The following is a 12,808-nucleotide window of genomic DNA, read 5'->3' as shown; positions in this document are numbered from 1 at the left end:
TGGCTTGTTGACCTCCAGAGGGGTCATCCAGATGAAGTCATGGTGACTTACTGCCTGGAGCAAAACAAAGACTCAGAGTCGGTTGCACTCCCAAAGCAGGAAGGACACTCTCCTGCCTGGGCAGAGTTAATGAATCTAGGATTTATGTTGTTTTGTAAATACTATCAATACAGTGTTCAGTGCAGCCACGGATCTGGATTCCGCTTCTGCGAAGCTAGGTACAGATGCTGCTAACTATAAGGAACTTTCTGTTCAGTCCATCTGTACCTCTGGCTTGGGCGACTTCTCTTTCTAGGCCACTGTCCAATAATGCTAACCATTCCCATGGCCTGGGTGGCACCTCTCTCTAGTGGCCTGGGTGACTGACTCAGACTGAGGCAGATTGAGGCGCTAACCCAGCAGACCTCTGGTTGGCACAGCCTGCAGAGTGCTCTCCTGCTTGCCAGCTCTGACTTGCATAACTGACCTAGGTTTGAGACAATCAGCCAGGCACAGTGTAGGTGGTAATCAAGTATTCTGTACCCAAAAACTTCTGGACCCCACTTTCAGAAAGCCCTGGTCCTCTCCAGACAATCAGATCACGGAAGCAGAGAGGAGAGATGAGACCCAATATTCTCATCTACCTGTAGAGTACGGGTGCCAGCCCTGGGGACAGGCCCTTTGCCACCCCTGTGGGCAAGTTCTTTGCTACCCCTGCAAGGGGCTGGGGAGGATAAGGTGTCACACTTGGGCAGAGGAGCCCAGAAATCAGGACATTATAACCAGGGCTGAGATAGTTGCTGCATCTGTCTGGAAGTTATCAAGAAAGTTGCCCAGCAACCAGATTGATGGCCACACAATGTGACTGCAGCTACCAGGACCGGACTGCATTCAGGGCGTGTCACTGCTGCAGGGATGCTCATTGTCCTCGGTATCTTTCCCACTCACACCTCTGTGTCTGACTTTCTGTAACCAAGGCAGGCTCAGCCCTTCACTCTGCCTGCTGAAACAGTTTGTGACACTCTTGGCTGTTGAGCCTTTTCAAATCCGTACCATTCTCAGCTGGGGCAAGTTTGCTTTACATAAACCAAAGGCAGCTGGAAAAAGAAGGATCCAGAGTCGTGTCCACAAACACTGTGAGGTACTCCCATGCCTGGCCAGGCTCCAGGAGGTAAGGGCCTTATCTCGCTTCTCTCCTGAGCCTCCACGGTGGGATGCTGCGACCAGTGGGTAGTACACCTCGCCAGAGCTGGCAGTCAGCTTGTCTGGAGACTTGGCCCATACGAACGGGCTGCAGCGCTGTCTCAGATACTTGTATTTAAGCTCTCTGCCTATCCCAGCTCCTTGTTGAACTCTCAGGAGGAGGCTGCTTTATTCCCATGAACTCCGGCTGCCTTCTTGGGGAGGGCACTGTCTAAGGTGCCAGCAGGGTTACCATGAAAATTAAAAAAGAACACATCCTGAAATGCTTTAACCAATGCCTGTCACACAGCAAGCACCCAGTAACTGTGCTCTTACACCAGTATTCTGAGCACTGAGCCAGGTAAGCAGATGTGCTGAAAGCCTGGTTGTTCATGGGTATGACTCAAGTCCCATGGGACTATGTCACCACAGAGCAGACGTGCAGGCTTCAGAGCACTGGCAGCTGGGGCACAGAGACGCTAGGCAAAGTGCACCTGTGATGGAAGCCACACCACGCAGAAGCAGGTCTACCAAACGATGGCCTTGGTCACCATGCTGGTGTGGGGAGGCCGGTTTTGGTCTTCCAGGGACCTACATCCTGTGCCTCTGAGGAAGGCCAAAGACCCCTGGAACCTCCTCTGTGGTAGAGATAAACAGCGCAAGGGCTGCCAGGGGGGAGTCTGCTCCTCCATACCTCATGAGTCTGCATATGGGGAACATCTGGTATCCTTATACCCTGAAAAACCATCCCCACTCATCTCTGTCCCATGTCTCACATCAGCCCACCTGTCACTCAGTCTCAGAGGTTTTGATGTGGTCACATCACCTACAGTGGCCACAGCTACTGAAGCATCTCAACCCCAATACTGTGGTGACCCCATGGTCTACATGACTGCCTCCTGGCTGAGCAGCAAGAGTGGCCAGTGGCTTCTCGCTGAAGAAGGAAACGTGATCCTAGCTGACAGTTTGTGGCTGAGCCCTGACCTCCTCTGCCCTACCTGGGCTGTGACTCCCACCCCCAAGCATTCCTATAGGATTCTAGCTCTTTAGTCAAGTCTCACTCAGATGGGGCCTCAATGTCATCCTTGGGTGCGTCCTGACTGGTTTTCTGAGCTGCTGAAGCCTGGTGCTGATACTGCAGCTACTCACCACCAGGCTATGGAGGGCCCTCCTTCTCTGCTGCTCCAGTTGGTATCGTGAATCCAGCTCCTGCAAAGACTGATGCAGACGTGTAGTCTCTGACTGGCATGCTGCAGGGTCAGTTCACCCTAGGTTACAGTCCAGCTTTCAGGAGGAGACCCTGCTGTCTCCTATGTAAGGTGGATTTAGATCACAGGGAGGTTGGCAGGGCAAGCTACGGGCCACAGTGGACTATCAGAGGCCCCATGGTGACTCATGACCCATGGGGCCACCCAATGACCACTCTGGGCTGAAATATACCCAGTCCTGGAGCTGGCTCCTCAGTATAAGAGGTCCCCATGGGTCCCCTGTGTAGAAAGAGGCCTCATGGCAGAAGTCGGATCTGACTTCTGACTTTGTTAGTGTCACCCTGTGGCCCCCTTTCCCACTTCCCACCAGGATGACGCCATCTTGCCACAATGTGAGAGTGAAGGAATATCATTCATTGATATGGCATCAACATGTGGTCACAGCTAGGCCTGGAGTCCCAAGTACCCCGACTGGGCATGTTACAGCAGCCTGGCTACCAGCATAGTGCCCTATGTGTAGGTTGGGGAGAGAGACTTGTATATGAGATTCCCAACAGCCAGAAGGCATGCTTCAGCATCCTGGGGCCATTCTGGGTGTTACAGGCTACAGGATGCTGCCTGCCAGGGGTCCAGAATCCCAGGCCAGGTCAGCACAGACATGACACTCAGGTTGAGAACTAAGCCGTTTACAGGAAGATCCACACTGACTCAGAGACTCTTGGTGCCCGGCTCAGAGCATATATGAGATCTAATCTGAGGAGTCTGTCCACACAATCCCCTAGCACAGCTGGACATCTGACCTCTAACCCTCCCTGGCCCGTGACATGGCCAGGCCTGGCCATTTGTCCTGCCGGGGCTGCAGAGCAGTGGCCAGAGCAAAGGGTGTGGGGCCGACATCTGTCTCTGAGAAAGATGAAAAAAGGGGGCACCTTGTCCTTGTTGACCAAGACCCTGAGACCCCTGGAGAAGACCTGGCATCATGAAGAACCTGGAGACACTCTCCTGGCTGCATTCCCTTACCACCCAGCAGGTGGTGCCTCCCGGCTGCACAATTATCACACACACCAGCATTTCCTAGGAAAAGCCATGGCTGTTTTGTACTTCATCGTCCCTTTGAGTCTGTCATAACGATGTCCCCCAGATCCTCCTGGGGGAAATGTCTGTCTCCTGTACAGCGTGCAACAAAAGACCACACACATGCACACTACATATCACACACACCACTTACAAAATATTCATCACACATAGCACATGCACACATACCACATACACTTGTGTACACATGTACATATACCACATAAGCAAAGAAATAATACACCTATCCACGCATTATGCATACAACTACACATATGAATACACAACAAACCACACACATAATGCATGTATGCACACACCACATACAACACACAAATTTTCATGTATGCACATCACACATACATGCTCCTACACACATACACGAGCACACGCACACACCTACAAACACCTCAGGAAGTTACTGAACTGAGTGCGCCATGGAGACCACTGTGAAATAAAATGTCAAAATAAAAGATGTCTAAAATCAAACGTTAGCCTGACTGGAAGCAGTAAAAGGTGCCAAGCCTTGACGGACCTTTCAGAGTGACACAAAGATGACCAACGTGCTGCGATTCTGCATTAGGACTTATCTCAGGTGTGGCACGCATAGCACTGGGGTTGGGGTGAGTGGGGTCCAACACACAGTGCTGTTGGAGGAAGACTACGACAGAGTGCCAAAGCCTTTGACCACAGATGTGAGTCCAGGAGTTTATCCTAATGAGTCCATTGTAGCTACAGATCAGGCCAGTTGCTGGGGACTTGCTGGAAATGATAGAATCGAACTGGAAGGACAGAACACTTTGCCTGCTATGGGGGAGAAGGGCCCTGACACAGAAAGCTCATGGACTTAGGCTCTAGTTCAGTCACAACCGCCAACATCAACAACATGCTCTGCAGGTACGAGGAAGAGGAGGCCTTGTGCTAAGGTGTGCTACAGAGCAGGTGGTTAGGAAACTGCTAGCCAATGGAAAGGGGGCACTTGATCACTGAGTAGCACAGTATTTATTCTTGCCATCAGATTAGGCGTCAGGAGTAAAAAGACTTGGCCTGAAACCCCAGGCCACTTGTGGTGGTTTGAATGAGAATGTCCTCCATAGGCTCAAGTATTTGAACACTTGGTCAGTTGGTGGTGCTGTTTGGGAAGGGTCGTGGGATCTTTGGGAGGTGCGGCCTTGCTGGAGGAAGCACGTTACTGGAGGCGGCTTTCAGAGTTCAGCCTTGGCTCACTTCCAGTTGCTCTCTCTGCTTCCTGTGTCTGCTTGCAGATGTGAATGCTCAGCTCCCTGCTCGGTGCCTCCCGGCTGCACAATTATCACACACACCAGCATCTCCTAGGAAAAGCCATGGCTGTTCTATACTTCATCGTCCCTTTGAGTCTGTCATAACGATGTCCCCCAGATCCTCCTGGGGGAAATGTCTGTCTCCTGTACAGCGTGCAACAAAAGACCACACACATGCACACTACATATCACACACACCACTTACAAAATATTCATCACACATAGCACATGCACACATACCACATACACTTGTGTACACATGTACATATACCACATAAGCAAAGAAATAATACACCTATCCACGCATTATGCATACAACTACACATATGAATACACAACAAACCACACACATAATGCATGTATGCACACACCACATACAACACACAAATTTTCATGTATGCACATCACACATACATGCTCCTACACACATACACGAGCACACGCACACACCTACAAACACCTCAGGAAGTTACTGAACTGAGTGCGCCATGGAGACCACTGTGAAATAAAATGTCAAAATAAAAGATGTCTAAAATCAAACGTTAGCCTGACTGGAAGCAGTAAAAGGTGCCAAGCCTTGACGGACCTTTCAGAGTGACACAAAGATGACCAACGTGCTGCGATTCTGCATTAGGACTTATCTCAGGTGTGGCACGCATAGCACTGGGGTTGGGGTGAGTGGGGTCCAACACACAGTGCTGTTGGAGGAAGACTACGACAGAGTGCCAAAGCCTTTGACCACAGATGTGAGTCCAGGAGTTTATCCTAATGAGTCCATTGTAGCTACAGATCAGGCCAGTTGCTGGGGACTTGCTGGAAATGATAGAATCAAACTGGCAGGACAGAACACTTTGCCTGCTATTGGGGAGAAGGGCCCTGACACAGAAAGCTCATGGACTTAGGCTCCAGTTCAGTCACAACCGCCAACATCAACAGCATGCTCTGCAGGTACGAGGAAGAGGAGGCCTTGTGCCAAGGTGTGCTACAGAGCAGGTGGTCAGGAAACTGCTAGCCAGTGGAAAGGGGGCACTGGATCACTGAGTAGCACAGTATTTATTCTTGCCGTCAGATTAGGCGTCAGGAGTAAAAAGACTTGGCCTGAAACCCCAGGCCACTTCTGGTGGTTTGAATGAGAATGTCCTCCATAGGCTCAAGTATTTGAACACTTGGTCAGTTGGTGGTGCTGTTTGGGAAGGGTGGTGGGATCTTTGGGAGGTGCAGCCTTGCTGGAGGAAGCACGTTGCTGGAGGCAGCTTTCAGAGTTCAGCCTTGGCTCACTTCCAGTTGCTCTCTCTGCTTCCTGTGTCTGCTTGCAGATGTGAATGCTCAGCTCCCTGCTCTGGCCCCTCCTGCCATGCCTCCCCCGCCACGATGGACCCATAAGCCAAATAAACTCTTCCTTCTATAAGTTGCTGTGGTCATAGTGTTTATCATAGCAACAGAAAAGTAGCTACTCTACCACTGCTGTCAACACGTGCTCTCACCTTGGAGGGCCTCATGACTGAGCTGTGTCCTCTGCACAATGGCTGCTATGTCGGAAAAGCGGCACAGGAATTCCTCTTGAAAGCTGTTCGAGAGCACCAGAGAAGAACTGCGAAACTCCTTGACATCCTGTTTAAGCTTCTGTGTAATCCGAGTGTACAGTTAACACAACTGATCATGCCATTATCACCCACTACAGACTGTCTATCAGCCGCCCTACAGAACAAGTCTACGGCTAGTGATCGTGTGTTAAACTGTCATGAATGAAATGCATCTGAAGTAGAAGTTCTTCACCACACGTGATGTCATCTATGGGTGTGCTCAGCACACACGAGCTAGGTGCACTTCAGAAATCCTGACACGATAGTTCTGGGGTTGGCGCTCTGAAAGCAGCTCACACAATTTCACCTATTTCATATTCTTAATGTTCCTGAGAAACAGAAAAGCAGGGTCTACAGTACAGCTCACTGTGTAGACTACCCTGTTTATAGCTTCATGTCGGTGGAGTGCTACATCTTGTGGCTCCTTGTCAAGCAGGAACGAACTCTGATGAGCTTTCCAGACCAGTTTCTGGACGTTCCATTATCATGAGCTCATGCCAGCAAGAAGCACTTGTTACATCCATGTGTGTGACTGAGTTTTGGAAACAGGAAAGGTGAGAATTTCTAGGGAACTCAGGGAACAACACAGCTGATATCCCGGGCGTCAAATACGCTCCCCGTCCCCACCCAGGAACTATCCCAAGGACGTTCAGCATGAAGATCCAACAGGGAATACAGAAAGGATGTGGCATGGTTTAATATTTACCATCAAGAATGTATGAGAACATGTCCACTGAGCTTAAACACATAGTTTTTGTGTCTCATGACAGAGAAAAATGTGGAGATTCTTCCATATTTGGAAAAATTTTTTTCTTTTTTTTTTTTTTTGATCTTTTTGAGACAGGGTCTCCCTGTCGCCCCAGCTGTCCTGGAACCCACTATGTAGACCAGGCTGGCCTTGAACTCACAGAGATCTGCCTGCCTCTGCCTCCCGAGTCCTGGGATTAAAGGTGTGCGCCACCACGCCTGGCTTTGGAAAACATGTTAATGAAAGAGCAAAGCTAAAATAATCCAATACTCTATCATACAGGACACAGATGAAGTTATATAGCTCATTCAAAGACAGGCTGACTTCACTTAGGTGGAAGAGAACTAAAAATGAATTCTACATAAATCCACTCTGAATGGACACTTTCAACTCTTCACAGCTGAGGCAGGGTAACTGTCTGCAGATGCTGCTTCCATCACTGTAATGACTTCTTCCTATTTCTCACCCGGTCACATTGATTTTAACAAAAGGTTGAACAATGTCTTAATCAATGGTGTAAACACGTTCACCACAACCTCACCTTGGAGACTTGCCAGTACACTAAATGGAACGGCTGTTTTCTTGGCTTTTCTCTAGAAGCCACCAACAGTCTAAGTAAGGGCTGTGACACGTGATGCTGTGCATGGGGATCTAGATACCTAATCTGACATGAACAAACACTTCCTACCATTAAACCCTAAAATGGCACCCGTGACTTATGAAACTGTTTCCATCGCAACTCTTTGAACCATCATCTACTGGCCCAAATCTGCTTCTGCCCTTCTTCGCTTGGGTGCTAATATGTGCTTTTGAGGTTTTCTTCTATTTGGCTAGCACCAGAAAGCAGAACCTCCAGGCAGAACATGACCTACAACTATTATGAGAGCTTTTCCTCTCACAGATGGCTGCTTCCATGAGCTGCCGTGGAAACCCGCTATTTCAGGGCTGTGAGGTACTCAGCTTTCTTAAACCCAGACCCCTCTTGGTGCCCTGGGATAGGCTTCTTCTGACAGATACAACACAGCCTCCTCTAGAAGAAAATCCCCGTGGTTAGCCCTGCACCACTGAACATTCCCCACACAAGTGCCAATTCTGGCATTGTGAGGTCTCTTCTACCCCAGTCAGGCTGCAGAGCTGGAGGAGGGCTGAGTGCACGCTTCCCTGCCGACACTGACTCGTAGTGAGCAGAACAGGGTGCCAGGCCTTGCAGCTGCTCCTGCTCATCCTTTCCTGGTACTGCACAGAGAGAAAGAAGAAATAATATGAAGTCTTAAAACCTTGAAAACCTAGCGGGTACCTTTTCCCCAAGAAAAGGTTACTGACAGTCCATAATACATACTACACAGGGAAAGAGATGCTACATGGAGCTTAAACTATAGTGGGGGAAGTCAGGTAATAAGTTCTAGGAGTGCAGACAGGCCAAGGTAAGAGTGCTCAGGGATGGGCCTGGAGGCCTGGTCAGGTGGGAAGGACAGGCAAGGGCTCAAGGAAGGGCGGCCAAGCGGAGGCCAAGGCCCTGACAGACCTCAGAAGGGAAAGGACAGGAATGACAGCACCAAGACCTGCACACAGGGCAAGGACCTGGGCGTTCTCCAGGAGACAGCACAAGCATGGGAGGAGACCTCAGCAGTGGGACTTTTAAACACACATATTTTTGAAAGACCTTTCTGGACTTTTGTGGAGCATAGGGGGAGATAAGGGAAGTATTCCCCATGATGTGCTGGGAGGGGGATCATCTAAGACTTAGAGAGGACAGAGAAAGCAGTGGGCTCCAGGACCTAGCACAGCACTGACAGAGTGGCAGAGCCTCAGCCAGGGGTGGCCACAGGGCTCAGTGGGCCTTTGTTTCCGCACTCACTGGTAAAAAGGCCTAACAAACAAGGGGATGGGTGTAAGTTTTGTTTTGTCCTGTTGCTTTCCCATGGTGCTTATTTGGGGGTGCATCCTCACTCTGTCTTTACAAGCAATGGACCCTGGCAGCCCAGTATCTCAGGACAGCAACCACACATTCTCACAGTGAACCACACTCATGTCCACTCAGGCCAACAGCTCACATCACACACTACACTGCACCCCAATGTCAAGGTGAGAAGCTCACACCATATAAAATAGCAGGTCTGTGCTCAGTTCCCAAGCAGACATGTCCTCTTGATTTTCCAGGAAGGACAAAAGGAAATAGTTCCCAAGCCTCCTGTGGTGTGACCCTGTGGTAGAGACAGAGCCTGAGCTCCCGTGGGAGGACCCTGACCAACACAGATGTCCAACCCAAGAGCAGACAAGCTTCCTCAGGAAGGGTGGAAGAGGGCAGAGGCTGCTACGTGTGGATGCCCAACCATCTGCCATAGAGATCACCTCGAAACAAAGGAGAAAGCCTGCAGTTGTGTCAGGCCTGCCAGCTCAATGTGAAGAGGAGCAGCAGGAACTAGAAAGGAAGCCTTGGGGACAAGCTTCCACAGCTCGGTTAGGGTGCAGGGTCACTGCAGGCTGCAGTGCCCACTGGAGGAAGGGCCAGAGGCCACCCATGGGACTGCACCCACGGCCAAGGGGTGGACTTGCCGCTCTTTAGAGATGAAAGGAATGCTAACACACACGCTGTTTCTACCTCTCACTTGACTAAAAGGAGACAGAAGCACAAGAAAGTCCTCAAATCAGCAAGGCCTACAAGGATCACATTCTAAGGTCTTCGTGTAAGTGGAACAGAATTCAGAGAAGACAGCAGAGCAAAGCCTCACACTGGAGCAGCTGCAGCTGTGCTTTGCAGGGGATTTCCCATGAGCAGAAGCACACCGCATCTAGAGGAATGCCCACGGGCAGACAGGGTGGGAAGGTGGTAAGGCTCTAGAGGCAGAGGGAAGGGCTGGCCAATGCGCAGCTGGCTCTAGGGCAGGTACTGTTCCTCACTTGATGTGACCCTGGCTATCCCAACCCCCTGCCCCCCTTTCACCAGGAGGTGGTGTAATCTGAGAAGCAGGAGACACAGAAAAATAAAGACTATTCTGCTTGCTAAATTATCAAGAAGGCTATCAGAACTTACAGCAGAAAGGCCAGAGAGCGTGGGCTCTGCTGTTCTTGCGAACCTTTTTAATTTCTGGTGAGGTTCTCAGAACTATGCCAGTGCTTTACTCCATACTCCAGAAACACATCAGTGCACATTCCAGTGAAGGAGCTTCCTGAACTGGGTGAAGAAAAGGGACTGAATCCAAGTGGATGCGCATCTTCTAGACTTCTGTTCTGCAGCTGGATGGTGCGATGGCACTGCCGTGCCTTGCATGACCCCTCCGACAGTCATGCTGACAAGCAGTGCCCACTGTGGTGGCATCAACATGGGGCCTTCGGGAGGTGACAAGGTTGTAAGGCCTCTACTGTCATGAGTTGACGGGACTGGGGAACTTTCTGCTCTTCTATACCACCATGTGAGGAAAAATGAGCTGGCCCCAAACACCAAACTTGCAGTGCCTTGGACCTGGACGCCAGAACTGGGAGAAGTGAATGTTCTTTTTAAATTACTGAGTCTCAAGTATTTTGCTAGAGCAGCACAAAGATCAGAGAGGTTGTGCATCTGTGGATTCACTAAGCATAGAACTGTAACTTAAAATGGATGAATTCATGATGTATAGGTTACACCTCGACAGAGCTGTTATTTCGAAGAAACAGCTAGAGTGCCTCATTCACACAGTGCTCCTTAAGTGAGCAAAAAGTTAGGGAGAACTTAGAGTTTGCCTCATTCAGGTAGAAGACGGCTAAATGTCAACTGAAGAGTCCTCTCAGCTCACCAGACGAGAACGGCCAAAGAAAAGCTGCTCTCGGTTTGCTTGTTTTAGAGCTGTAATACCTTACTTGAAACTCAGCCACACTGCGTAGGGGCTGACAAAGTCACAAAACGCTTTACACGCTACCCAGCCGATCTCAGACAAGGAATGGCATTTTCTGTCTCCAGCTCAGGTCTTCCTTCATCTTTGACATACAACCAAGGATTCAAAAAGGAAAACGATCAGCACAGCACTTACCTGGTTGTACGGAAATACTGGGAACCAAGAAGAAGGACAAGGAAGAAAGGGCGGGAGCGGCCTCAGAAAGGCCTACAGGGAAGAGTCCATGGCCAGGTTGTCAGAACTCCCTTACAGAATGCACAGGCCTGACTGTCCCACCCTAGCCCCAGAGCTCTGCGCTCCCGACAAGGACAGCAGAAGGAGCAGCACTGCCATGGGCTTGTTACAAGTGCAGGACTGAGGGACGGCCCTTCACTCTTCAGCCAGAGAAGTACCACATAGGAGTTGGGAGGAGCAGAGTTGGTAAAAAGCCCAGCTAAAGAAAAGGCCTCTGTGAAGCCCCTTGTGTGTGTGTGTGTGGGTGCAGTCTTGAACGATCATGGAGAGAAGGGATTTATGTGAGGATGGGAAAAGGGGAAATGGAGATTGGGCTCTGGATGGAAGAGCAAGGACAGCAGGATTTCATAAGCCAAGGAGGGAGCAGAACTGTGAGTTTTGCCTTCAGAGAAGCCTGGCCCCTCCCTCAGTGTCCCAGCTACGGATTCAGTCCCTGCCCCACTGGAGATCCAGTGGCTCCAGATAGGGACGTAGTCCCCCTGCACAGCATTCAGTCCTTGTTGGGGATGCAGTCCCTCCTGAAGGAGACGCAATCTCTCCTGTAGGAAATGTGGTCCTTCCTGCTGGGGTTCGTCCTCCCAAAACCTATCCACAGAGAACCTGAGGTCATGTTGGACCAATCTTTTCTGAAATTCTAAACTCTTTCTGATTCATAGTATAAGCCAAATACCTAGGTATTGTATAGTGCTAATTGCTACATTCCTTTAGTTCATTATAAAAAAATCTCTGGAGCTCTGCTTCCCTGGGCCTGCACGACACACAGGACTCTCTCCTGGGTAACTCGATTACACCCTCCACGCCTTGACTCCCGCAGGCTCATTCACCCTCCCATCTCCCCTGCCGGTCTCTCCTTCTAGCCTGGGTCCTGGCCCATTCCTTCTCTTGGCACCCCAAACACCGGGGGAACCACCACTGCTTCCTGATCCTTTGCATCTAGACCAACCAAGTTCCTTCTCGGGTCCCCAGTAGCCCTCTGGGCCTGGCCCCGCTCTCACCTCCCTCTGCTTCCCTGGGCTGCCTCGCAACCTGCCAGCCTCTTTCCTGGTTACCGGGCCTGACCTTTACTCTTCCTAATTCTTTGCATCCAGACCAACCCAGTTCCTCAGTGCAGTCCCCAGAAGTCCTTGGGGCATCTTCCCGCCCCATCTCCCTTTGCATCTCTGCCTGACATGGCCACCAGCTGCCCTAGACCAGCACCTTTCCTGGGCCCTGCTCCTAGGCCAGTCCAACCCCCAAATTCCTGAGGCCAAAATCTTTCCTGGAGGGATCCAGACCTTAGAAGAAAGCCTGAGAGCATCTGATCCTCATCTGACTTGGGCCTCTGTGGGAACTCCTGAAGACAAAAGCAACCTGGTCATTCCAATATAAAATCAAAAGAGAGAACCAGAATTTTAGAGGAACCAGCTTTTCATGCCCAAAAAGTAAACCACAAAGACACATAAAGTTCAAAAAAGAAGGAGACCTAAACTTGAAGGCTTGAATCTCACACAAGAATCAGAAACTACAAAAGAAATTCACATGTCAAAATCAAAGAGAAAAAATAATAACATGAAAACCTAAAATAACATATCCCCACCAAATATCAATAGTTCTCTAGAGGAGCACCATGAGAACCCCCTAGAGATAATGCAGGACATGGAACTCAAAA

The 12,808-nt window shown here is 50.1% G+C and overlaps 1 protein-coding gene across 1 annotated transcript in view; it reads left to right on the top strand.

The window, feature by feature from the left end:
• The first annotated feature begins 1,698 nt into the window (after nt 1-1,698).
• Nucleotides 1,699-12,808, top strand: part of LOC115067618 — a 37,360-nt gene continuing 26,250 nt past the window's right edge. The window contains exon 1 of the mRNA XM_029555850.1: nt 1,699-2,125. Coding sequence (XP_029411710.1) covers nt 1,699-2,125 — 427 coding nt within the window. The remainder of the gene's footprint in view (nt 2,126-12,808) is intronic.

The sequence above is a fragment of the Nannospalax galili genome, unplaced genomic scaffold (genome assembly GCF_000622305.1).
Source record: "Nannospalax galili isolate Female #2095 unplaced genomic scaffold, S.galili_v1.0 scaffold2812, whole genome shotgun sequence".
In the NCBI taxonomy this organism is placed as follows: Eukaryota; Metazoa; Chordata; class Mammalia; order Rodentia; family Spalacidae; genus Nannospalax; species Nannospalax galili.
This window is presented reverse-complemented; position numbering and strand designations above follow the sequence as displayed.